This window comes from Triturus cristatus, chromosome 5_2 (assembly GCF_964204655.1).
Source record: "Triturus cristatus chromosome 5_2, aTriCri1.1, whole genome shotgun sequence".
NCBI classification, from domain to species: Eukaryota; Metazoa; Chordata; class Amphibia; order Caudata; family Salamandridae; genus Triturus; species Triturus cristatus.
The window spans coordinates 743,848,249-743,874,497 of NC_140588.1; the positions used below are offsets into that span (position 1 = coordinate 743,848,249).

At 51.3% G+C, this 26,249-nt stretch overlaps 1 protein-coding gene across 1 annotated transcript in view; it reads left to right on the forward strand.

Moving 5' to 3' along the window:
* The window catches only part of LOC146829211 (fibronectin type-III domain-containing protein 3a-like), a 608,949-nt gene that overhangs the window by 546,018 nt on the left and 36,682 nt on the right, over nt 1–26,249 (forward strand). Inside the window, exon 25 of the mRNA XM_085607850.1 lies at nt 1,609–1,775. Within this exon, the coding sequence (XP_085463976.1) occupies nt 1,609–1,775 (167 nt within the window). The remainder of the gene's footprint in view (nt 1–1,608; nt 1,776–26,249) is intronic.

Genomic DNA, 26,249 nt, shown 5'->3' on the forward strand with positions numbered 1-26,249 from the left:
ACCGAGCAGCTGTGCTGACCCAGGAAGAGGAGGACACCAACTGCTTTGGCCCCAGCCCTAACGGCCTGTCCCGACTCCGACCTGCCTACAGAGAAGAAACCGGCATGTCCACCAATCCCCCAGAGCCCAGAGGACTTGCCCTGCACTCACCTTACGAACTATGTCTCGCCGGATTTGCTCAAACCAGACTCTAAGACCAGAACCCGAACCCCGGCGGTCCCGCGGTCCTGCACCACTCAGCAACCGGCTGTCACGGCCCGAGCGCCAGTGGCCCAACACACCAAGGAGGTCTCCCCAGCAATCCTGGCCTAGGATCTGGTATCCCCGACCTCCCACAAACTTCGCAACGACACCTGCAGCCTCACTCTGAAGTATTCCCCCCACCGCGACAGAAGGCGGTAAGAAGAATCCATTGCCAAAAGACATCCCCCAAGATACCAGCTTACCTTTCCAGTCAGTATTCGCCTTCAGGAAGTCTCCCTCCCCGAGCCTGCAGCCTCTTTTCCAAATTCAAGATCTTCGTTGGTATCCATTGGGTCTCCGATGTCACCTTGGCTCTCTGGGTCCGGCTTCCCTTGTGTCGTTGGAAGTGCAACTCCTGTGCTGATTGTTGGCGGCTCCTGCAGTGCTTATCTTAACCCCAGGAGTTTAGCTCCCACACCCGTGTGCCCAGCTCGTGAGCAGTCCTAACGAAGGCCCCTCTTAGCCCTACTGGCTAACATCATGCCCCTGCTCCTGCACTCAGCATCCGGCTGCGCCAGTGCCGCTGGTGGTGCAACTTGAGTGCCCATCTAGACCTTAGGGAACCTTGGTCCTAACCCCCAAAACCTCACCCTCGTAAATCATGTACTTACCTGCGAAAACGCTAACACTTTTTTTCCAATAGGAACCAATGTAAAGAGATTTTGGGCCTAAAAAAATGTTGTAGTGTTGAACTGTTTATTGTATAGACCTTGTATATTTTGAACAGGGGAGTACACACTGAGTGCATGATGCTTGCAAAGCACACTTGTTGCAACACTAACACTCCGGGGGAGGGGTGTAGAGAAATAAGGGCATTGCACTGAATGTCTGAACAAAGCGCACACAGCATGTGAATCTAGAAAAGTCGTCACACTAAGAAAAATGTGTTAAATGACCTTTTTCTACTACATGTTACCCACCTAAAAACTTTGTTGAGTAAAATGTCAGACCCATGTAGCATGATTGTACCATAACAAAAAGGTTAAAATGCAAAGCGACCTGGTCAAGCATCATATGTGCCAAAGATAAAAAATATTCCCAGCGCTTCATTTTGACTGACTCCCAGTGTTCTAGAACCCTGTATAAGATTGCTAAATTAACCAGGGCAGGTAAAGTGGGGTCCAGGAATTTGTGCAAGCTGTACCCTTTGTGGCAGCTTCTAGCCCGTTTCCATGCATGTTTTGGGATGCTACCGTGAATTATTCTTGCTGGTTTAGAAACAAAGGCTCAAAACTTTAGTACAATTATTAAATTACTTTAATTAAATAAACCCAGGAGTAAGATTTATAGCACCCAAAGCAACATATGTATTCCAAAAACATATGTTGTAATCTATTGATCGGTGTAGTGCACTCTTTTTTTCAGGTTTGTAACTATTTATAGTGGGCCTTGTCACACTTATAAAGTTCAGCGACGGAACGAATCCACAGAATACAGCTTCAAAATCCAAGCGTATAACGATGCCGGAGAAGGCCCATTTTCTGAAGTGTACACTTTCTCTACAATCAAATCTCCACCGACTTCAATGAAAGGTGCGTATATTTCTCTTTGAAATTTGAACGCAGCATAAGGATGGTGCATACAATCTTGAACAAGCATTGGTAAATACATTAGGTTTCGCCTATATGATTATGTTTTTTGTTGTAAGTTGTTGTAGCCTGCTGAATAGTTGTACAATATAAGTTACAGAAAGTCTGTTAAAGTGTTACGACTTGTTCATGTACAAAAAGGCAATATATTGTCCTGTTACTAATGGTATATGCGGGTAAGTAATAGCAAAATTCTGACAAATGAAATAAAAAAGAAATAATAGAATTAATTGATGTGATATCAATAGTATGTGTTTAGAGGAGTTCTGACAACTTTTGGGCCTGGTGCTGCTGCACCATTCAAATCCTGCCATAGTACCTGCCTGATAACTGCATTTGTGACTGTCTAGTAGTAAATGATAGCAATATTTGGTGCTGAGAGGAGTTATGACAACTTTTGTCCCCAGTGGTGCCACTGTACCATTTAAGTCAAGCGCCTTTCAATTGCAAGGTAACTGCACTTGTGACTGCCTGTTTAGTAGTAAAATATAGCAATATTTGGTGTTTAGTGGAGTTATGATAACTTTTGGCCCGAGGGCCAGTGCACCTACAGCACCATTCAGATCTTGATCCTAGTGCCTGAAAGATACTTGCACTTGTAACTGCCTGTTTAGTTCCAAAATGTAGCAATAATCAGTGTTTAGTGGTGTGCCTGGAGCTTTTGGTCCCGGTGCCACTGCACATGCTGCACTATTGAAATCATGACCCTAACACTTGCTAGATAACTGAACTTGTGACTGCCTATTTCGTTATACAATATAGCAATATTAGGTGTTTAGAGGAGTTGTGACAACGTTTGGGCCCGGTGCCATTGCACCTGCAGTACCATTCAAATCATGACCCTGTTGTCTGCAAGGTAACTGCACTTGCGACTGCCTGTTTAGTAGTAAAATATAGCAATTTTAGGTGTTTATTTGGGTGCCTAGAGCTTTTGGTCCCGGTGTCACTGCACCAATGACATCATGACCTTATTGTCTGCAGGGTAACTACACTTGTGATTGCCTGTTTAGTTTTAAATGTCAGCAATAATCTGGGTTTAGTGGGGTCCCTAGAGCTTTTGGCCCCAGAGCCACTGCACCTGCTGCACCATTCAGATTAAGTCCCTTTTAACTGCAAGGTAACTGCAATTGTGACTGCCTGTATAGTAGTAAAATATAGCAATATTATGTGTTTATAGGAGTTCTGACAACTTTTGGGCCCGGTGCTACTGCACCTGCCGCACCATTCCAGTCATAACCCTTTTGTTAGCAAGGTAACTACACCTGTCTGTTTAGTAGGAAAATATAGCTTAACTCTTGTATGTTAACTTTTTAATGCCCAATGTTTATTACAACATTTACAATTTGTTCATAATGACCAAATAGATTAAGATGAAAATAGTCAGTCCGATAATGCCTACAAAGTGCAAAGAAACGTACTAAGGCATGAATAGGAGATGCCACAAACGTTCTAAGGCTAAAGCATCTGCTTTACACAACTAAGTAATAAAAAGCAAGCATTCCAGTATCTTGTTGAAAGGTGTCTGCCTTTTCCATGGAGAAGAGATCTTATCTTGACAGTGAACGGGGCTTAAAAATAGTGAACAGCTTTAGTAGAAGTATCGTTAATGGGTGCAGCCAGGGGAAGTTAAAAAAATAAAAGTTCCACACACAAGCGAAGTTACACAGTAATTCATTTATGAGAACTGTTAAGATCCCCTTTTAAGCTATATTAAATACAAGAGATTTCACAAGCACAGCGCAACAGGTATGTAGCTTTTTTTTTCTCCTGCCATCAGTATCAGAAAGAGACTATTCGTTATATATTCCTTACCTTAGACTTAACCCCAGGCGTCAGACTGGATCCAGAGAATCTTTCTTCAATATCCCTGCGCGTCGGTTGGTGGCATCGTGGTTGCCGACATGACAGTACGGTGAATACTTGGACGCCGCCCCTGCTTGCTGACATCAGTTCTTTCTAGCGCAGATCCGGAGAGAGCTTGCCTCTCAGTCATATTTTGACTAAACTTTTTTCGACTTTTGTTGACGTCTTTTTTCGAGTCTTCCACTCCTGGTGCGCAAGTGATGTCACATCGTCGAGCCTGATTCAAGCCTAGTTACCCCTGTCACAAACTGATGTCCGTGACGGATCCGCACCTCGTGTGCCTCTGGTGCCTGGAGTGTGAGCACGACCCGAAATTTTGCTCCGACTGTCAGGCCATGAATCCGAAGTCTTTGGAGGAGCGTTCCCGAAAGCTTTTGGAGGCTCGGCAGTCTGCTCCACGTCACTCCCGGTTTCGCTCGGGGGGTGGGGGGGATAGGTAAGGTCTCAAGACCGGTCGCGGAGCCACGACACCTCATCCAAGTCTTCGCACTCCTCGGGTAAGTCGAAACGCAGGAAGAAGGCGAAGAAGTACCATTTCTCTTCACATTTTTCCCGTCAGTCAGCTGACGCAATGTGGGAACCGGAGCATTGTCGCTCCGAGGCTCCGTTCTCGGTGCCTGATTCAGGGATGACTCCGCGCCTCCCCCGTTTCCGGGAACCAGGGCATCCCCTGCCCAGCTTTGTACGTGCCACAAAGCCCTCCACCGTATCTTTGGGCAGGCCGACTCCGCTGGTCTACCTTCGGGCCCCACAGAACTGTTTGGCGGCCTTGGGCCTTCGATGCCGGCGGCTTAGGCCCCAGCACTGCATCCCCATGGATTCAGCCTGGATCCAGATCGACGCCGGTCTACCTTGCTCGATCTTCTCTGGCGAAGACGCCCCTGGCATTGGCCATGCCTCTGGCCACGCCGTCCCCATCCTCATCCCCGAGATGGACCCGTAGCTGGATAGACATCGGCTGATGTCGAAACTGTTGCCGGAGGGTACTTTTGTTCCCTTGTTCATCCCAGGTGTTCTCTATCACCCTGAGGGTGGCGATGAGGACTGGGAGGGGTCGCTGGACCCTTTAACAGACAAGTTGGAAGAGCCGGACTGGAAAGAGGAATTGGGTGACGCCAATGGTCTGGATACCTCCCCAGCATGCTTTCTCCCCCTAGCGTGGCTACGGAGGAGGGAGCATCCTATGCAGTGGTGGTGCATAGGGCAGCCAAGGCTGTGGGCCTGGAGCTCCCTACAGTGGCAGTCAGGACTAACCTCCTGACAGAGGTGCTTCAACCGGCAGCAACTTCCTCTGAACCCTTCTTGCCCTTCAATGAAGCCTTCACGGACGTCCTTCTGGGCAATTGGTACAAGCCCAGCACAGGGGCTCCTGTGGAACGGACAATTGCCCGTCACCACTGCCAGGCTCCGGACAATCCCATTTTCCTCTCCCAACAACCTTCCCCTGAGTGCTTAGTTGGCCATTCCCTTCTGCACCCCTGGAAAGGGAATTCAAGAAGCTGGATCATCTTGGGAAGCGTATGTTCTCTTCCTCCAGCTTGGTGCTGCGATCCGTGAATACCGCATGCCTCTTGGGCCTACTATACCCATACAGTCTGGAATATGGTTGCGCAGGTGCTGCCTCAGTGCCTCAAGGAGGCCCGGGCCATTCTCTCCCAGGCAGTGACGAATGGGAGAGATGCAGCTAAATTCACAATCCACTGTGGACTGGATACAGCCAACTCTCTGGGCAGAACGATTGCCACATCATTAGCCCTTCGGCGCTACGTCTGTTTTTTCGGGGGATGTTCAAGCAACCTTGCTGGACATGTCATTCGATGGCCGTCGCCTCTTTGGTGACCAGGCGGACTCGGCGCTCAAGCGTTTTAAGGATTCCCGGGCTACAGCCAGATCCATAGGCCTCTCTGCGGCCTCCCGTCCCCCACAGTCTGCCTTTCGTCCCTTTCAGGGCTACGGAAGGGGCACCCCACCATGCCCGACCCAGTCCAGCCACCGGCCCACACAAGCTGCCCAGCCTCTGCATGTCCGCAGATGTGGGACCCAGCGACTCGAGTCTTGGAACCAGCGGGTGGGCCAACTGGCTGTTGATGGTGGGCTCGCCCCAGGCTGTTGTCTCCCACCTCCAGACTACGGTGGACCTCCTGCATTCGCTGGGGTTCAATATCAATGTGCCGAAGTCACACCTGACTCCCTCTCAGACACTTCCTTCATCGGAGCTATTCTGGACACAGTGCAGTTTCGGGCCTATCCTCCCGAACAGCGAGTCAAGGGATATTCGGGATATGATACCGATGTTTCAGCCCCTATCCCGGATTTCGGTGAGAATGAACCTGAGGCTGCTGAGCCTCATGGCTTCCGGCATTCAGGTGGGGGATCATGCCAGGTAGCATATGCAGGCTCTGCAGTGGCACCTGAAGCTCCAGTGGACGTAGCATCAGGGGAATCTTTCTGACTAAGTTCAGATATTGGATGCAACTGCTCGACAACTGCAGCAGTGGTTGACGAACCAGGATTGGAGGCAGATCCCGCTCCCTTTCCAAACCAAACCTCCCAGTGGTGACTGATGCATCACTTCTGGGATGGGGCGGCCACCTTGGAGAGGCAGAGATCAGAGGAGTCTGGTCTCCGGCAGAGTCCGGTCTCCATATCAACCTGTTGGAGCTCCGGACGATTCGTTTGGCACTCAAAGCATTCCTTCGGTCCTGCGAGGGGAAGGCAGTGCAGGTGTTCACAAAGAGCACCACTGCCATGTAGTACTGCAACATGCAAGGCGGATGGGGGTCCTGGACCCTTTGTCAAGAGGCTCTTCGCCTTTGGACATGGCTGGAACATCAGGGCATTGCCCTGGTGATTCAACACCTAGCAGGTTCTCTGAACGCCATGGCAGACAAACTCAGCCGCCGGTGCCTGGTGGATTACAAATGGTGTCTTCATCCGGAAGTGGTAGAAGGTCTCTTTCAGCACTGGGGAAAGCCTTGGTTAGCGCTGTTCGCCACTGAAGAGCACGCACTATGTCAGCAGTTCTGCGCGTTGAAGTTTTCAAGGCAGCACTCGTTGGGCAGTGCTTTTCATATCGGGAGTGGAGCTGCGGCCTCCTATACGCTTTTCCGCCTCTACCACTTCTGCCCCGAGTGCTAAAGAAGATCAAGCACGACCTGGCCCAAGTCAGTCTTGTGGCTCTGGACTGGGCACAAAGAGTTTGGTACCCCGAGCTCCTGAGCATAGCCATCGATCCTCCGATCAGACTGCCCCTTCGGTAGGATCTTCTTTCGCAGCAGCAGGGGACGGTCCTCCACCCGAATCTGCCCAGCCTCCACCTCCTTGCGTGGAGATTGAACAGCGACAGTTGACAGCTTAGGGACCTTTCTCCCGAAGTCTGTAATGTTATCTTTGCAGCCAGGCATCCCTCCACTAAGACGGTATACGGCTGTTGATGTGCATTGGTGCACAGCAAGCGCTTTGGATCCCCTTCTGCCCCTCTTTCTGAGGTTCTTTCGTTCCTTCTTTCTTTTGCCCAGCAGTTCTCTGCTCTGGGCACCCTTGAAGGCTACCTGGCAGCCATTTCTGCTTTTCTTCGGCTACCAGATCAGCCCTCTTAGTTCAAGTCCCCTATGGAAGCCGTCGCCAAATGGATGAAAAACCGCTGCCTACAACTAAACACCAACAAAACGGAAGTACTCATCATGGGCCCAAACCCAGACACCTGGAACGACACCTGGTGGCCACCCACCATTGGAAGCCCGCCAACCCCCGCGGACCACGCACGCACGCAACCTGGGAATCATCCTGGACTCGGAGCTCAAAATGGACCGTCAGATCAACTCCGTCTCGTCCTCCTGCTTCCACACCCTCTGCCTCCTACGTAAGACCTTCAAATGGATCCCCCTCAAACACAGGAAGACCGTCACTCACGCCCTGGTCACCAGCAGGCTCGACTACAGCAATGCACTCTATGCCGGAATAAACAAAAACCTCACCCGCAAGCTAGAGAACATCCAAAATGCAGTCGCAAGACTGGTCCTCAACCTGCCAAGACACTGCCACATCTCCCAGCACCTGCGCACACTCCACTGGCTTTCCATCGAAGCTAGAGTCACCTTCAAGATGCTAACCCACGCTCACAAGGCCCTCCACGACACCAGACCAGCATACCTAAATGACTGACTCAAATTCCACGCACCCCAAAGGACCCTACAAACAGCCCAGCTCTCCTACGCCGTGGTCCCCCGCACCAGAAAGACCAGATTGGGAGGCTGCTCCTTCTCCTTCTGCGTGGCCAGAGCCTGGAACGATCTTCAGCTCCACCTCAGTCAGATAACATCGCTCCCCATCTTCGCAAGAAACCTCAAAACCTGGCTCTTCGTCAGACCCTCTCCTTGATGGCCTGGAACCTAAAGTTGTCACTCATTTTCACATTGGACAGGCTATTACTCTGCCCACCTTTTTCCCGCCTCCGTAACCTTCCAAGGAGGAGAAGAGACTTGCGCTGTCTTTCTCCCTTGACCGCATAAAGGATTTCGGGTGGATGATCAACTCTTTTTTGGCTATGTGGGTGTCAACAAAGGTCGGGCTGTGTAAAAGCGTACCATATCTCGATGGGTAGTCCTTTGTATCAAGATTTGTTACGCTTTCGCTAAAAAGGTACCTCCACTGGGGCTGCGTGCTCATTCCACTAGAGCTACGGAGGCAACCACTGCTTTGACGTGTTGAGTTCCACTCATCGATATCTGCTAGGCGGCCTCGTGGGCTTCTATGCCCACGTTCACCAGACATTTCTGCCTGGATAGTCAAGTCTGGAGGGACGGCTACTTCGCCACGACGCCAACGACGGATGCGGAGTCGACCGACCACACTTACAGACGAGCAGGGGTATTGCTGAAGAAAAATTCCCCAGATCCAGTCTGACACCTGGGAGTAATTCTAAGGTAAGGCATCTATAACTAATATATGTCTCTTACAGATGCATCGTTCCCGAAGGTAAGGAACTTGTTCGTCCACACCCTGAGACTGAGGCCACTTGCAGCATACAACTCCCTAATTAGCTAGTGATGGCTACCTGGCCATCCTTCCCACTCCTTTCACTTTCATCGAGGACTTAGTTGAAGATTATCTAATCCTGTAGTTGGTCTTTCTAGCTGTGCTGTGCATGGACATTCAGTAGCCACTGTTTGAACTATTCCCTTTTTTAACATCGGTTCATCAAACATTTGGATTTGCACATACATCATGATAACTAGAAAACATGATTTCCAATTTATTTTCTCATGTATTCAGCGTCTGCTTGCTTTTAATATGGCTGTGCTTCTCCAATCCTCTTCTCCAACTGTGTGTGCGCAGGTGTGTGTATGTGCATCTGTGTGATTGTGTGTGTGATCTTACTAGGGGCCAGTAGTAAGCACCAGTATATTTGATGATAAACTATTGTGAAAAGAAGATGAGAAGTTCATACAAATTAAAGTAAACAATTTAGCCTATAAAAAGCCCCACTGTACACAGCAGAAATGCCAAAGCATTTGTTGGCCATAAAGTAATGAGCTTTGAAAGCTGGGAACATGAGGCTTTGATGATAAAGAGCTTGAATGTTGAACAGCATTAATAATTGCTGTTAAAGTAATGAGCAATATGCCAAGAAGAGATGCAGTAGACACTGTAAACCATGTTAATAGCGAGAGATGCGCATTGAATTTTAATAGACTGTTGATAGTGTTTATTAAATAAAATCTAATGTCCAGTTCACATTTTAAATGCATAATAAAATGTTTCCTAAACCACTGTTTTGGGTATTTCTCTGTAAAATACTTCCTGACTCAAATTTATGTTCGGAAGGCTAAGATGAAGGGTTTTACCTTACTGGCTCTTAGTCAGTACCACTTCCTGCTTATAGTAAATTCTTTGTAACAAATGACTGTGATATGTGCCTAGTGGGAAATGGCGGGCATCTTGAATTTATTAGTGATCTTTGATAATTGTACACTGCCTAAGAAAAACACAGGTGCATAAACTTGTTGTTAGGCATTATGTTTATTGCATAATTCTCTGATTGAGTCTAATAACTCTGGGCTACTTTGTGCTGAGTTTCAGTGTGTTTGTTTTTGTACGTACTGCTCCCAATCAATATTAATTCCCAAAAAGTACATCTAGTCCGATGGATAAAGGAGTGTATGTGGAAAAAATGCTTTTTTCCGCTAGCCTTCCACCCTGGGTTCATTGTCGGCCTCAACAGGTTTGGTTATTAAGAGACTGTCAATGGGATGGACCAAGTCAAACTAATGCAGTCCACATGATAACACCATTTCTAGGCTGCATATGTGTGTGTTGTTGTGTGGTTTATTGATGATTGTTCATTTGGTGTCTTAGTTGGTATGTGTGATGTTGGGTAATGTCTGGTTAGCTTAGTGTTGGACTCTAGTCTTAATTTTGCGAGTTGTATCGCTCACATATTGGAGTTTACATGAGCAAGTAATTGAGTAGATCACCCCACTAGTGTTGCAATTTGTGTGGTTATGTAACATCCATGGGGTTTTCAAACCCAGATCTGTCTATGTTTGCGATTGCGTAAGATGGTAGACAGAGCACGACCTGCATAGGAACTGTCCCATAACGTGGGTTAGTGTCCATAAACTATCCTGGTGGCCACCCTAGGTCGTCCGAGGTCTTATGTATACTACTATGTCCTTAATGTTTTGAATCTGAAGGCAATCTAGAAATGCTAAGTCAACCTTTGCCGATCATTAAAAGAAAACTTGGTACTCCCGCTGTTGCTCAAAGTTGAGGGTGTAGACCCGTTACCACCCTTGAGAGCATTCCAGCGATAGATCATCATAGAAGTTGCAAGTCTTCCGGTGAGTTGAAACTGAAGCAGAAGCACAAGAGGACCAAACTGGATTTGTCCCATTCACGCCACTCTCAACCTGAAATGTCACTGGGGCATCGCTGTGCCTCGTGGTCTTACTCTCGGTCCCCCACCGAAGAACTGATTCAGCAACTGGCCCGTATGCATCCCAAGTTTCCTGTTCTGATGTTGAAATAAATGTAAGCCTTTAAAGAGCCCTTCATCACCTTTCTGGCTCCCTTTGGCAACCGTTCGGACCCTACTGATCCCAGGAGGACTCCAATCCGGTCCACCCTCTGTACCATCTGTGCCTCCAGAACACACGTCTGATTCTTCTCTAATGCCAAAGCCAACTTCCAATTTCGCACCAAAATCCATACCAGTCCCAGAGTCATAGATATCAGTTGTAGAGGACAAATCCATCCTGTCGTCCTCTTCCACTCCAAGCCAAATCCATCTGTGGCTAGACCAAGGTCATGTCACCACGCCATGCTGGCAGACCTGGCCCTAGTTCATTACAACTAGGAACCATAGTCGTATCTAGGAGCTGCATCGCAGTGCTCCCAACTATTTTTTGGTTTGTATTACGTAAGAGTATCAGTCGCCAGTTTTTTCGATGTCAGTGGCTAAGATGGGTTGTATTTTCCTCAACATTAGGATGATTACAATTTATATTTAGATGTGCAGGCAATTTAGCATTGGATTGTTTTAAAGAAAACTGAGCCATAGCACCTTCCCTAGGCCTTTCTACCCCTGCTGGACAGCATCCTCACCAGTTTTGAACAATTTAAAGAATTACAGAGGGTTGGTGTACCACCCATGCCAAAGTCGACCATTCCACAACAGGATCCACAGTCCTTTCAGGGGCAGGAATCAAGTAGACAACTCCCAGGCCATCAAGGTCAGTGAACTTACCAGTCACCTACCCCTTCAGCATCTGCCTCCAAGCTGCTTTAGTTTGATCCTTGCGACAAAAGACCATCCAATCAGAGGCAGGAAATAAGGACTAGTTACTCCTGTTATTTCCATGTTCCAAAGGGGGTCAGAGGTTTTATTCTAGATCTGTGCCTTCTTGCAGAAAGACAAATTCAAGATAGTCATGCTAGCCCAAATTCTGTTTGCCCTGTATCCAGGCAACTCAATGGCGACTTTGAACCTGGAGGACACTTACTTTCATGTTCTCCTCCTGGACTCTCACAGGCACTGCCTTTGGTTCATGGTGAGCCAGGAGCTTTTTCAGTTTGCTGCGCTCACCTGTGGCCCTCTGGTATGCACAAAAGTGATGGTGGTGGTTGCAGCACACCTTCGGAGGTTGAGGATTCTCATGTTCTCCTACCTCGACAACTGTCTGTTGCAGATGGGCTCATCACAGTCATTCGTGGTCCATCGCCAGATGACGGTGCACCTTGTTGGGCTTCACAATCAAAGTGCCGCAGTCAGATCGAACTCTTTTGCAGAGCTTCCCTTTCTTGTCACCTTCCTAGATACAGTGCAGTTTTGGGCCTTCCTTCCACCAGAAAGAGTCCGGTACATTTAGGATATGATCCCAATATTTCATTGTCAGTGAGCGTGGCTCTGATGCTTCTGCATCCTGCTCGTCAACTGTTCTGTGGCATATGCATGCTGTGCAGTAGAACCTGAATTCTCAGTGGGCCCACCTCCCAGTGACCCGCTCAGATTCCATCCAGTTTTAGAGGAGACTGCAAAAGACCTGCAGTGGTAGTGCAACTGCAGTTGGACTCTCTCTGTCCCACCCAGGGCTGACAGTGGAGACAGATGCATCATCTGGTAGAAATGCGCTTAGAGTACTCTAATCTCTGGCAGAGATCTGCCTCCACATCAACTTGTTGGAGGTGCAGGCCATTTGCCTGCTGCTGAAGGCCTATCTACTGTCTATCAAAAGGAGCATGGTTCAGGTTCTCCTGGACAACACCCCCGCCATGTGGCATTGTGAGAAGCTGGGCAGAGTAAGGTCCAGTGCGCTTCGCCTCTAGAGCTGGCTGGAGCACAAGGGCGAATCTCTGGTCAAGAACCATCTGGAGGGATCTTTGAACACCAGAGTGGACAGGCTTGGCCAGCAGTGCCTAAGGATGGCAAGTCTCTCTGACAGGGCACAGGGCATCCTCCAAATGGGGAGAACCATAACTAGATCTTTTCGTCTCTGTAGAGGATGCATGTCAAAACGCTTGCATGTTGGAGTTTCCAAAAAGGCTCTCTCGGAGACATGTTTTGGTTAGAGTGTGTCATGGTACTCCTGTACACTTTTCCCACTACCTCTCCTGTTGCGGGTTCTGACAAAGATTGAAATGACCAGGCCCAAGTCATTCTAGTTGCTCTGGATTAGCCAAATAGAGAGTAGTACCTGGAGTACCTGTAGTACCTGGAGTCCTTTACCCCAATCTGCACCTCCAGCCGCAGTTGACAGCATTCAGTCTTCCTCCCAAAGTTGCAAATGCCAGGTGTCCTGCTTCTAAGGGTGTCTACGCCGAGCCCTGGAGCAAGTTTGTAGTCTGGTGTGCTACCCACAATACTGATACATTGCAGGCCATACTGTCAGGTGGTCTATTGTTTGTTTTATCTCTGGTACCAGCAAGGACATTGGGCAAAGGTTATCTGTCAGCTCTTTTAGCCCTTTTACGTTTACCAGCCCAACTGTCCCTGTTCATATCATTCGTGGTAAGATTTTATTTAAAGATTTGTTTTGTTCAATTTTTTCAAGACCCTTTCTGATGCCAGACTGAGATCCATTTTCGGACCTCTCTTTCCCAATGCGCACACCATTTGAACCCATGCACCGCTGTCACTACGTCCCCTAACTCTAAAGACTGTATTTCTGGTCGCAGTGACTTCGGCTCGTTGTGTGAGCGAGCTCCAAGCTCTCTCAGTGCAGCCACCTTACACTATATTTTTCCCAGACAAAGTGGTAGTTCTCACCCAAGGCAGCCTTTTACCTAAGGTTGTTACTTCTTTCAACTTTTGACCTTCCTTCACCTTTCCTATGTTCTTTGCCCCGCCTCTCTCCTTGAAAGAGAAAAGACTTAATCGACTAGACCCTAAAAGAGCTTTAGGCTTCGACACCTATCGCACTAAAGACCACTGGGTGTACTATCCGGCCTTTCTGTAATTTCCTAGGGCAAAGAAAGGCAGTGCAGAAAAAACTTTGTCAAGATGGATCGTTCTCACCATCAAGATCTGCTTCGCACTGGCCACGAAACAGCCTCCAGAAGGATGGAGGGCCCATTCCACCAGGCCCCAGGCTGCTATTCCTGCATTGGCACGTGCTTGGCATTCGTCCGTTCACACATTTGTGAAGCACTACGGTCTTGACAGCCAGGTCCAAAGGTAAGGAAATGTTGTCCTTTCAGTCATCCTGAAGGCTTTTTTGAGTCATTCCACAGACCCACTACCTTGGGAGGTACTGCTTTATTATCTATTCTAAAGGTGAGAAGTCCATGATTATAAGTGTCCATCAGAAGATCAAGTTATTTACCTTTGCAAGTGCTCTTTATGCTGGGTACTCTATCTAACCCCATATTATTCACTGTCCTCCTGCCTCCCCATTCAGTAGAATGGTCTCCTTTCTAATCTAAAAAGGTCTCTGTTGCAAAGTCATCCTGTGCCCTGGGCACCCCTCAACTTTTTGGTGAATGGTACTGGTGGTAACTGACTGACTGACCCTGGGCTCTGCCTAACCAGGCCCCGGCCAGTGCTGTGCTGAAAACACTTACAATACAGTGAAAACACCTACATACACTAGGATACACTAAGGGTTGGTGTACCCCTGTGATTGGCATGACCTACCCTATCAGACCCTATTAAATATTAGGGCAGGGGGATTAAAACTACCTAGAAGTCCCTTACCCACAATAGGGCACGGCAGTTTAGAGGCCAGCAGGTTTTTCTGCACTTGCATGTGTGCACTGCTGAAGCCTGAGGTCAGTTTAAAAGTAGCCCTGGGTGGAAGGACTGCTTTTAAAAAGTAAATTGTGCTCAAACTCGACTTTGGGGCATTTAAAAATGGATAACCTTTAATGTTTTGGCATATTAGGAACCCCCTAGGTGTCTCAGGGGTGAGGGGGTCAGGTATGTATAAGGTAGACCCTTATAAAATGAGTTTTATATGCCCTGGGTTAAGTGAAATTTCACATTCCACTCCCCACATTGTGATAAAGTGCTGCCCAAATTCGACTTTGATGCTAGGAGCACTGTGGAGGGAGGATCTGCAATATTTCTACAGATTCTGAACTCCCAAAGTGTCCCCTAGTTGTTCCATGGGGTGGGGGTCCTGTAGATATAAGCAAAGTACTTATAAAATACGTTTTTATAAGCCCTAGTGCTGGAAATGGCCCAAGTCATTTTTTCCCATTGCAAATCCCATGCCACATAGGTTAACATGGCAATAGGTTATTAACCAATAACTCCTGATAGGAGAATGATAGAACTTCCATTCAAAGACTTCCCAGAATGGTAGTGATAAATCCAACAATATTATATTGAATTTCTCCTAAAATGTACAGACAAGAAGTTATTAGACTTTCTTGTTTGTAATCCCAGATTCAGCCTTCCAGTGGTCTGCCCTGATGGGTCAGAGTTAAGTGGACTAGCCAGGCTGCCTTGAAGAGGTGATAAAGAGCCCCTGTGGTTAACCAGCTCTGATGGGAGGGCAGTGTGCTGCTACACAGGAATGCCAGAGCAGGGAGAGGAGTCATAAACCATGGTCTTCAAAGAGAAGAGGAGGCCTCAGTGTCATTTACAACTTCACTCTTTTGACCCTAAAGCCAGAGCTAGGCTTATGGAAGGGGTATGTTTAGCCAGCTTTTACCTCCCTGCTTGAAAGTCAGTCATTATGAATTTGGAACATTTGGTGCACTCTGGGACAAAATAATGCCACACTCTACAGGATGTGGTCATAACCTTGGGCAGTGGCCCTGCTCCCATTGGTCAGGAGTGAACTCCTGCTTGACCCAGAGAACTTGGAAGTATCTGAGAGGGCCAGAGTCTCTCAGATCTGCTGCTTAAAACTTAAGAAAGCAAGACGTTGCCATGCTGAGAAGTTGGGGTGCAAAATTCTAAGGCCTGCCCTCTGAAGACTGCACCGGCTGAAACTACTGCCCTGTGAATTACCTTGCTGTAAAATAACTTAAGAGTGGACTCCCTGCAAGCTACAGGTTAACAGAGCTCACCTGGAACATCACCACCAAGGCTCCTCAACCTGGAGAACAACCAGTGGATTTGTAAGGGTTTTGTCCAAGTGGATTGTGGGAACTGAAGTCCTCAACTTTCAAGGACCATCTTGAAGCTTCCAGACCCTTGGAGTGAGTTTGAGGCACTTTGGGACCCCTTGGGGAACATCAGGAAGAAGTTCCAGAAGTTTGGAGAACTTTGGAGCAATTTTGAAAAAAAGCTCCATACGGGGACCGACTTAACCTGGCCAGCCAAGCTGCCTGCCTTCAACCGCGTGACTCGCGGTTGAAGGCAGGCAGCTTGGCTGGCCAGGTTAAGTCGGTCCCCGTATGGAGCTTTTTTTCAAAATTGCTCCAAAGTTCTCCAAACTTCTGGAACTTCTTCCTGAAGTTCCCCAAGGGGTCCCAAAGTGTCCCGCTGAAAGCTCGGTAGGTCCGACTTCCAGAGTTTGACGGAGTAGAAGAAATCCGAGGATGGCGAACCCTCACGGAATCCGACCTGGTGAACAGCATCGAGGGACCCTGCAAGAAAAAGCTGAATGTAAAATCTGTGACCGGAACCTACCGCAAGTGGTAGCCGCTCAGGGCTCCATCGAGGTCGGCCTGAAACTTTGACTTTGAGCTGGTCTATCGCGACCAGATGTCCTAACATGGCTCTATACGTTTTTAAGTTCTATAAAGTGATAAATCTTAAAAAATTCATCTCTCCGGTTCCCTACATTGTATTTTTGTCGTTTGGGTGTCATTTTGAAGATACAAATATGTTCGAGGCATATGAGCTGCAGATTGTACACTTAGCATAGATCGCCATCTGGTGTTGGGCCCGGATGTTTGCAGTTTGTTTTTCTTCTTGGACAGTCTTTGGAAGTCACGAGTTTGGTGACTCCTCCTTCGGTCCGTACTGCGCATGGGCTTCGACTCCATCCTCAGATTGTTTTTTTCCGCCATCGGGCTCGGATGTGATACTTCGTGCTCCGGCTTCAAACTTCTACGGTTCTAGCCTCGACGGAAAATCCTCGTATCTTCGAGTTTCTTCATCATCAATCTTCATCTCTCGAAGCGGCACTTTTCTCCATCCCGTACATCGGCACCGGCCTTCGGGCCCTCCTCGACTCCGGTCCCGGCCGATGGAAAGGACTCCGTTCAAAAAGTGCCCAAAATGTGGGTCTAAATTTCCCCACACCGACCTCCATCAGGTGTGTAATCTTTGCCTCTCTCCAGAACACGAGGCCAGAGACTGCCCCGCCTGTAAGTCTTTTCGATCGAAGAAAACCATCCGGGATCGAAAAGCTCGACGCACCATGGCGCACTCATCGTCTGCAGCTCCACCGGACATCTTCGGAGACGGCGCCGAAGCTTCGGGGCAAACACACACCGAGCAGGAAGAAGACGTCGTCAGCGCTTCCGAAGCCGACGACTCCGACGTGGAGGACATCACACCGGCGCAGCGGGCCGTGAGTACTGTGCCCCCTCCCACCCCCGCGCCCAAAACCAAAGAGACTCAGGTTACTCCCTCGCCTGCCGGCCTGGGCAAAACCAAGACCAAGGCTTCGATCACCCCACCTTCGGGCTCGGTGTCGAAGCATCCAAAGTCTCACGGCAGCTCGGGATCGAGCCAGCCGACGCCCGGTGCCGAAAAACAGCATCCGGCACCGAAGAAAGCAATATCCAGCTCGACTCCGAAGCCACCGGTGCCGAAGCCTGGACTCTCGGTGCCGACCAAACACAAACATAAATCTGTCGGCACCGACGCTCCGACGCCGAAAACTCCTTCGACGCCGAAAAAACAGGAGGCCCCAAAAAAGCATGGCGCACACAAACCATCGAAGCCCTCGGCTCCGAAATCACCGGTGCCGACGGACGATTCGACGCCACTGGCTCTGTTTACACCAGACCCTCTACAAAAGACTCTGTCCAAAGATCCAAAGACTGGACTATTGACTTTAATTATCAAGAAAAGACGCCTTGATACTCCGGCTCCTCCTCCACCACCCAAAAGGAAGGACTCTGCTACTTCACCCCTCAGAGTGCCCTCCCCACTACCGCCTCCCCTACCTCCTCCACCACCTCCACCCCCTCCCCCTCCCAGGTCTCCGCCACCTCCACCTCACTACGATCCGGCCCCATCCCCAGATCCGGATGACGGGGACCCGGACAATTACCCGGCGGACGCCCCAATGGATCCCACTCCACCAGGGACCCCAGACCCATGGGAGGATTACAATAACCCTGATATACCAGATATACCTCAGGACGACCTATACCCATCCAGGCCGTCTCCTCCAGAGGACTCCTTAGGGTTTCATCATTTAGTGCAGAGAGCAGCACACTACCATGGGGTGGACATGCACAGTGAACCAGTGGAAGAAGACTTCCTACTGGATACATTTGGCATACAAGACAAATCCACTTCTATTTTACCCATGCTTAAGGGTGTCACCAAGCACGCTACAGAGGTGTTCAAAGACCCTGTCAGGGCCAGAGTACTGAACCCTAGAATAGAGAAGAAGTACAAAGCGGCACCCACAGACCCTGCATACATTAAGGGCCCTGCTCCCCTAGATTCCCTAGTTGTCTCCACAGCTAGAAAGCGGGCTAACTCCCAATCCTCAGGAGAAGCCCCACCGCCAGACAAGGAATCTAAACTTCTGGACGCGTCTGGTAAACGCACCGCCTCCCAAGCTGCAAACATGTGGCGCATTGCAAACACACAAGCACTGCTTGCGCGATATGACAGAGCACACTATGACGAACTAGAGGCTCTTATGCAGCACCTTACAGAAAAACACAAGCGCAAGGCTCATGACCTAATACAGGAGGGTAAACTAATTACAAACACCTCCATTAAGTGTGCCCTCGATGCAGCCGACACTGCTTCTAGAGCCATAAATACAAGTGTCCTGCTTCGTCGCCATGCCTGGCTCAGGATCTCAGGGTTCAAGCCTGAAGTCCAGGCGTCCATACTCAATCACCCCTTTGACCAGCAAACTCTCTTTGGGCCAAAGGTAGACGAAGCGTTGGAAAAGATGAAAAAGGACACAGACACAGCAAAGTCTATGGGGGCACTCCAAACACAAGCCTCTAAACGTTCCTTTCGACGCTCGTCCTTTCGTGGCACAGGCAGAGGCTCCTCCACCGATAACGCCTCTACCTCCTACAAGTCCCCTCCTCAAAATACCTTTTCAAAGGGCAATCAAAGGGGCGGTTACAGAGGCAACAACAATAAGGGCAGGGGCAAAACCAACAACACCCGTTCTGCCACCCCACCCGCACAATGACTCCCCTCCGCTCCCCCCAGACCATCCCACTCCGGTCGGGGGCAGACTACAAGACTTTATCCACACATGGGAGTCCATAACATCGGACAAATGGGTGACCCAAATCATTCGGTCAGGGTACTGTCTCGAACTAACATCTACCCCACCCAATATCCCACCAAGGCACCGTCCAATGTCTCAAGAACATTCCACACTGCTCAAACAAGAGGTACTCTCACTCCTCCAAAAACACGCTATAGAGCAGGTCCCCGTCAATCAACAAAATCTAGGGGTCTACTCCCTATATTTCTTAATACCAAAGAAAGACGGGACCCTCAGACCCATTCTCGACCTCCGGCCTCTAAATGCCTACATACATTCAGACCATTTTCACATGGTCACCCTACAGCAAGTCCTCCCACTCCTCTGCCAGGGAGACTTCCTCACAACCTTGGATCTGAAAGACGCATACTTTCACATTCCAATACACCCCTCTCACAGGAAATACCTCAGGTTCGTGGTGGACGGGCAACATTACCAATTCACGGTTCTCCCCTTCGGGGTCACCACCGCACCACGGGTGTTTACCAAATGCCTAGCAGTAGTAGCAGCACACCTCAGACGTCAACATATTCACGTCTTCCCTTACCTAGACGACTGGCTGATAAAAGCCGCGTCCTACGACCAATGTGTGCAACATACAAACAGCACCATCCAACTGCTCCACCAGCTAGGCTTTTTTTTTTTTTTTTTTTAAACTTTTTTTTTATTGAGTTTTGGAAAACATAACAATGCAAGCATATCGGCTGTGCAGATCTTTAGGAACAAGTGCGGAGATACAGCAGTACACTCCCCCCTCATATACAAACAGCAGTACAACTTCATGGCAGCAGACCATAGAAAGACCCCCCTCCCAGAGCCAACTCGTCTCATCCGCCCGTGTCCACCAAAGGGAAATGACGCAGTCAGGACTCCCCAACCATGTGCAGCTGGTACCCCCATTGTCGGCTCAGCTCCCCCAGTGCGGCCCGCCCCGAGAGCGCATATTCACCCAATTCCCAACAGGGAGGACTACCAGATCTACCCCACTCCCGTAGGCACTATTCCGGAACTGGTTCGCGGTGGGGAAGAGCTCGGGAGGTTAGCGATATAGGTCTTGTAGGGGCCCCAGATATCCTTGGGACGCGCAACTGCAGGGAGGAGACTGGCGTATATCTCGCTGTTTGTGCTGCAATAAGCCATAGACGTGAGCCATGTCCCGGCCGTGGGGGCCGTTCTACCGCCCCAATGTTTTGCCACCTCACGCTTGGCGAGTAGTAGGCCCAGGGAGGCTAGCCTGCGGACGTTCTTGGGGAAGTTCACTGTATAGCCCAATAACGCAACCTCCGGAGTGGGAACCAGCGTGAGCTCCAACATAGCGCCAAGGATCTCGTGTATCTGCGTCCAGTATAATTGCAGTCTGGGGCACGTCCAGGACAGGTGTGCAAAGTCAGCGTGTGGTGCAGCGCATTTCCAACATGTGTGTGGGCGCGCAGGGTCAATGGCATGGAGCCTAGCTGGGGTCATGTAGCAGCGGCGAAGAAATTTATAATGGAGGAGCTTGTGTCGACTATTGAGCGAGATCGTGTTAGTGACTTTGCAACAAGCGGTCCATTGTTCATCTGTGATCGGCCTCCCTAAATCTGCCTCCCAGGCCGCTCGCAGTCGGCCATCCTCACATGGAACCAGCGCCGCGCATGCCTTGTAAAGCTTAGATACCATATGGGCCCCCGAGTCCTTGTCAATGAGGAGAGTTAGAGGCTCAAAGGATGCGGGCTCGAGAGGGAATCCCGCAATGTCTGAACGAGCCGCACAATAAAGCCGACGCAGGACAAATTTGTCCATGAACGTGGCCTCACCAAAGCGCTCCTCCTCCGAGACCGAAAAGATGTGGCCCCCAGGGTAGAGGTCCCCGATCTTAGTAAGGTGAAACTTTGTCAAAGTACGCTGAACCAGCGCCTCCCCCGTGCCAGACAGCAATCCGGGGTTAGGAAGTGGAAGAGAAGAGGAGTAGAGGAGAGGCTGGGCTAGATAGCGAGTGAGGCGGTGCCACGCCCAGCTTGTGGTGGACACCGTTTGAATATCAACTGGGTCCCGGGGAACCCCCTTTGGTAACACAGCCGCTAAACGGCCCGGGAGAACGAAATCCGCCTCGGGACGCAGGAACGGAATACGGGCGTCAGGGTGGTACCAGGCATAGGCATGCGCACATTGCGCAACCAGATAGTACAAGTACAGATCCGGTACCCCGAGGCCGCCCCTATCAGGAGGGAGCGTGAGGGTCTTCCAACCGATCCGGGGGTGCCTCCCGCCCCACACCAGCCTGATCAGCTGGGATTGCAGCGCGGTGAAGAAGGCCCGGGTGATGGGGACGGGGATATTATTGAAGAGGTATAAAAATCTAGGGAGAACTATCATTTTTACGATTGCAATTCTGGCCGACATAGACAGTGGGAGTCTCAACCATCCCTCCACCTGAGTCTCCAGCCTGTCCAAAGCGCGGCCATAGTTGAGGCGGATAAGTTCGTCCGTGTTAAGATGGATCTGTACGCCCAGGTACCGAACCGAGTCAGAGCACCACTCCAACGGGTACTCGCACTGCCATGGGGAGGTGCTGCTGGTCAATGGGAAGATTACGGACTTATGCCAGTTGATGCCCAGCCCGGAGTGTGCGCCGAAACGAAGGATCTCCCGTATCATGGGGGCTAGGTTGACCTGCGGTTCTCTTACATACAGTATGGTGTCATCTGCGTAGAGGGACGCGAGCAAGGGACCCGTCCGGAACTGGAGACCTCTGTGGAGATGGCGCTCCTGGAAATGGCGGATCAGGGGGTCCATGGCCAAAATGAACAGTAGTGGTGAGAGTGGACAGCCCTGCCGCGTGCCACGCGTTAAAGAGAAGGGACAGGACAGTGTGCCATTGATACGCAGTCGGGCCGTGGGGCGGCTATACAAAAGCCTCGTAGTGGCAAGGAAGTTCTCCGGCATGCCCATACGTTGCATGACGGAGAGAAAGAAAGGCCATTCTAGAGTGTCGAAGGCTTTCTCGGTATCCAGGAGGACCGCCGCCGCAGGCGTGGCAGGGTTAATTCTATGTAGGACCGTGAAAAGCGTTCGCAGATTTAAAGACGTAGAGCGGCGCGGGACAAAGCCCGACTGGACGGGCGAAATGATAAATTCCATCAATTGAGAGAGCCTGTTGGCCACTATCTTTGCCAGGATCTTGTAGTCAAAGTTTAAAAGGGAGAGGGGCCGATAGGAACTACACAACGTCGGGTCCTTGTTTGGTTTTGGAAGGAGGACTATCACCGCCTCGCTGAGGGTAGCCGGAAGGGAGCCGCGCTCCAGAGCCTCCGCATACACCTCTATCAGTTGTGGCGCCAGCTGATCAGAGAAAGCCTTATAAAAATCCCTGGAGAAGCCATCGAGGCCGGGGGCTGTGGACCCGCGAAGCACCTTAATCGCCCCGCGCACCTCCGCAACAGTTATAGGCTCCGCCATGAACTCCTGCATGCCCTTATCGAGGAACACAAGTGCGATTTCCGACAAGTAGGCAGCACGGGAGGCCGGGGATTCCCCCAACTTGGTCTTGTACAGGTCGGAGAAGTAGGACAGGAATTCGTCTCTGATCGCTGTGGGAGTTGTGCGGAGCGAGCCATCTACGCCCCTCACCTCGACTATCAAGGACTTACCATACGGAGGCCTCAAAACCTGAGCCAATGTGCGTCCCGGCCTGTCTCCCTCACCATATCTACGCGCCGTCTGGTACTTCCCAAGATACAGAATCTCCCTTTCCGCAGCCTCCCGGAAGTCAGTCAGGAGGCGAAGCCGCGTAGCGGTCACGTCCCCATCCCGCCCGCGCCGCGCCTCGGCGTCAATCAACTCTAGCTGTGCCTCCAGTTGCTTAATGGTTGCGCGCAGCGCCTTCAAAACCCCAGAGTGCTTGGCTATGCAAACCCCCCTGATGTAGGCCTTAAACCCCTCCCAGAGCGCAGCCTGTGAGTCTACAGATCCTGTATTAATCGTGAAGTAGTCCTCTACCGCCTCGGAAATCTCGTGGACAAATAAGTCATCCAGCAGTGCTCTCCCAGGGAATCGCCACTGCCGCTCAAAACCCTCGGGGCGCGGGACATCCAAGCGGAGCAAGACAGGGGAGTGGTCTGAGTACGTTCTAGGGAGAGTGAGGAGCCCACTAAACCATGGGGACAGGCCCGGGGGCAGCAGCCAATAGTCAAGTCTGGTCCAAGTGTTGTGTTGCCCCGAGAAATGTGTGTAGTCAGTGGTGTTTGGGTTGCGCCTGCGCCAAATATCTACTAGGGAGAACTGTTGACAAAGGTCCAAAAGAGCGCGCCGCGCCCTGGGCTTGGAAGGAGCAGCCCCAGATGTGCTATCCAAGGCAGTGTCTAGCAATAAGTTAAAGTCGCCGCCAAGAATGAGGCCCGCTGGTTCAAGCGTCGCAAGCTGGGCAGTCAGCGCATGAAAAAATTCCGGGGAGTCAGTGTTAGGGGCATACACACACACCAGGACGATCGCATGACCCATCAACACCCCTTGTACTATGCAGAAGCGACCCTCGGGATCCCCCCGGAACAGCTGGCAGTGAAATGGGACCCTCTTGTGAATCAGCACCGCGGTGCCTCGGGCGTAGTTGCTAAAATTGGAGAAGTATCTGTGGGCGCCCCAGGAAGCTGCAAAGCGAGCGGGAACAGATGTGTGTAAATGCGTTTCTTGCAGGAAGGCAATGTCGACCTTGTGTCGATTCAGATAGTGTAGTACCTGCTTACATTTCCGTTGATTGTTCAGGCCTCTGACGTTCCAAGACATGAGTGAAAGACCAAGGGGGGCTTCATGTAAGCCTATGTGTACCGTTGCTGCCATACCACTAACAATGAGAGCAGGAAAGCAGAAGCGTCTCCGTGTATCCGCCAAGTTACAATCTGACCAGCCATGTCAAGAATATCCAAACTACCCACCCCATCCCCCCACCCCCCACCCAGCCACATCACGCAAACGTGAGGCAAACCCCAACCTGTGGAAGAAAAGCGAAGTTTCAAATAGCAATACCAATGATTTACAATTAAACAAAAAATAGGCATTGTAAGCCAAAAATGCTCCCGGCGGTGTCAACCAAAGGGGAATGGCAACGACCCGCCGCCGACCCAGCACCCCAGAAAAAAAACAGGGAATAGCAAAGTGTCTCAACGTTCCCATTGCAAACAGACAGAAAAAGAAGTCCAAGCTGCGTAGCGGGCACCGACTCAACCAGGCCCAGAGCCGGAGAACAGGTCTTGGCTAAGCGCAGAACCACTGCGCGGTGGGGTGTGTCCATCCTCATCGCCCCCCGAAGGGCCCCTGCGTGGTTTATATGTTCGGCAGAACTCCTGCACCGCAGTAGGATTGTCAAATATCCGCGGTCGGCCATCGATGTCAACCCTCAACCGGGCCGGATACAGCATACCATACTTAAGGCCCAAGTTGCGGAGCGCAGCCTTCGCCCCAACATATTTGCGCCTAGCCTCCTGTACCATGGCGGTGAAATCAGGATAGAACGAGAGTCTCGAGCCCTGCCAGGTGATCTCGCCCTTCTCCCTGGCCAGCCTCAGGGCCGTATCCCGGTCTCGGAAGTTCATGATCCGGGCGATCAGAGGGCGAGGAGGGAGCCCCGGGTTAGGTCGCGGCCCAAGTGAGCGGTGCGCCCTCTCAACCACAAAGCCTGGTGTGAAGGAGTCTCTCCCAAAAATGTCCGACAATAGTTGCTCAACAAAAACGTCCAGCCTGCCGGCAGCCGTGGATTCAGGAACCCCAGTGATTCGGACGTTATTGCGCCGACTGCGCGATTCCAAGTCCTCGTTCTTGATTGCCACTTCCTTTAGTATGCGCTCCAGCCGGTCTAAGCGTTTAGTGTCCTGCACTGCGCTATCTTCCACCGCAGAAATTCGAGTCTCAGCTTCCCCCAAACGCTTATCGTGGGCCTGGACCTTCGCCCCCATCGTTTCTAACGTTTTGTTCAGTGCATCAAAGCGCCCATCGAGGGCCCTGAATCCAGCACGCATCTCCTGAAGCCATTCTGGGGGTGGAACAGCAGCCGCCGGGCCAGCGGACTGGCCTCCAGCAGGGTCCGACATGTCTGGGCGTTGGTCCGCCGGCTGATCGTGGAGCCTTTCAAAGGGCAAAGTCTTCTGTTTGGGGTCCTTTCGTCCCATGCCCCCACCAGGACAGACTTCCAGTCGCGGGTGGGGTGCCAACAGGCGGCTTCGAGGCACTGGGACGATGACTCAGAAGGAGATACGACTCCGCCACCTCTTCGGCCCGCAGCGCGGGCGATGCAGCGGACCCCGCAGGCTCCGATCACGTGGCCCACCAGGCCTGGGCACCAGCACAGGCCGCACCGCTACAAGGCCCAGGGGGCGCCTCTCCGGGGGTCCGAGACACGGATCAATCAGGGCGACAGCAGACGCAGCCAGGCGACCCAGGGCCGGGGAGAGGGGGCCCGGACGGTGCAGGCCGCGAGCCCCAGGAGCGGTCGAGCCGGGTCCCAGGGAAGGGGGGCAGAGGCGGCCCGGGCGCTAGGTCCGCGCAGATCCCCTCCAGCCCACCCCCACCGCCAGTCAGCCGCGTCGTCGCCCCCCCAGGCCCCCAGTCCGCAACAGCGCGGGGAACCCGAGAGGGGCCAGCGAGGGAGGAAGCGGCCGCGGCGCCGAGCAACGGCCCAACGCCCGATCCGCTGCAGGCCAACGGCGGTGGAGGGGGCGAAGCGGGCCCACACCAGACCGCGCCCCAGCTCTCAAATCCCCCCCCCCCAGTACCCCCCGGCCACCCGCATCGCCGTCGGCCGCCGCCGCCGCACCAACCTCTCCGGCCGCCGAGTCAGGCCGCCATCTTGGGCATCGGGTCCGCTCAGCACCGGCGTTCTTCGGTCGCTCGCTCCGGGCGCAATCGGGGCTCGATCACCACTCCGGGTCGCTGCAGGAGAGCAGGGGAGTCAGCGCCGGGTCCGGGCAGCCTTTGCCCGCATCAGGAGGTCGGGAAAAACAGGTTTGGCGCTGAGTCGGCCACGGAGCTTCAACACCGCGCGGCCATCTCAGCCCGCGGCTTGGCCACGCCCCCCCTCCACCAGCTAGGCTTCACGGTGAACTACCAAAAGTCCCACCTCATACCATCTCACACAAAGCAATATCTCGGGGCCACTATAGACACCTCCAAAGGTATTGCCTATCCAAACTCAGCCAGAATCACAAGCATT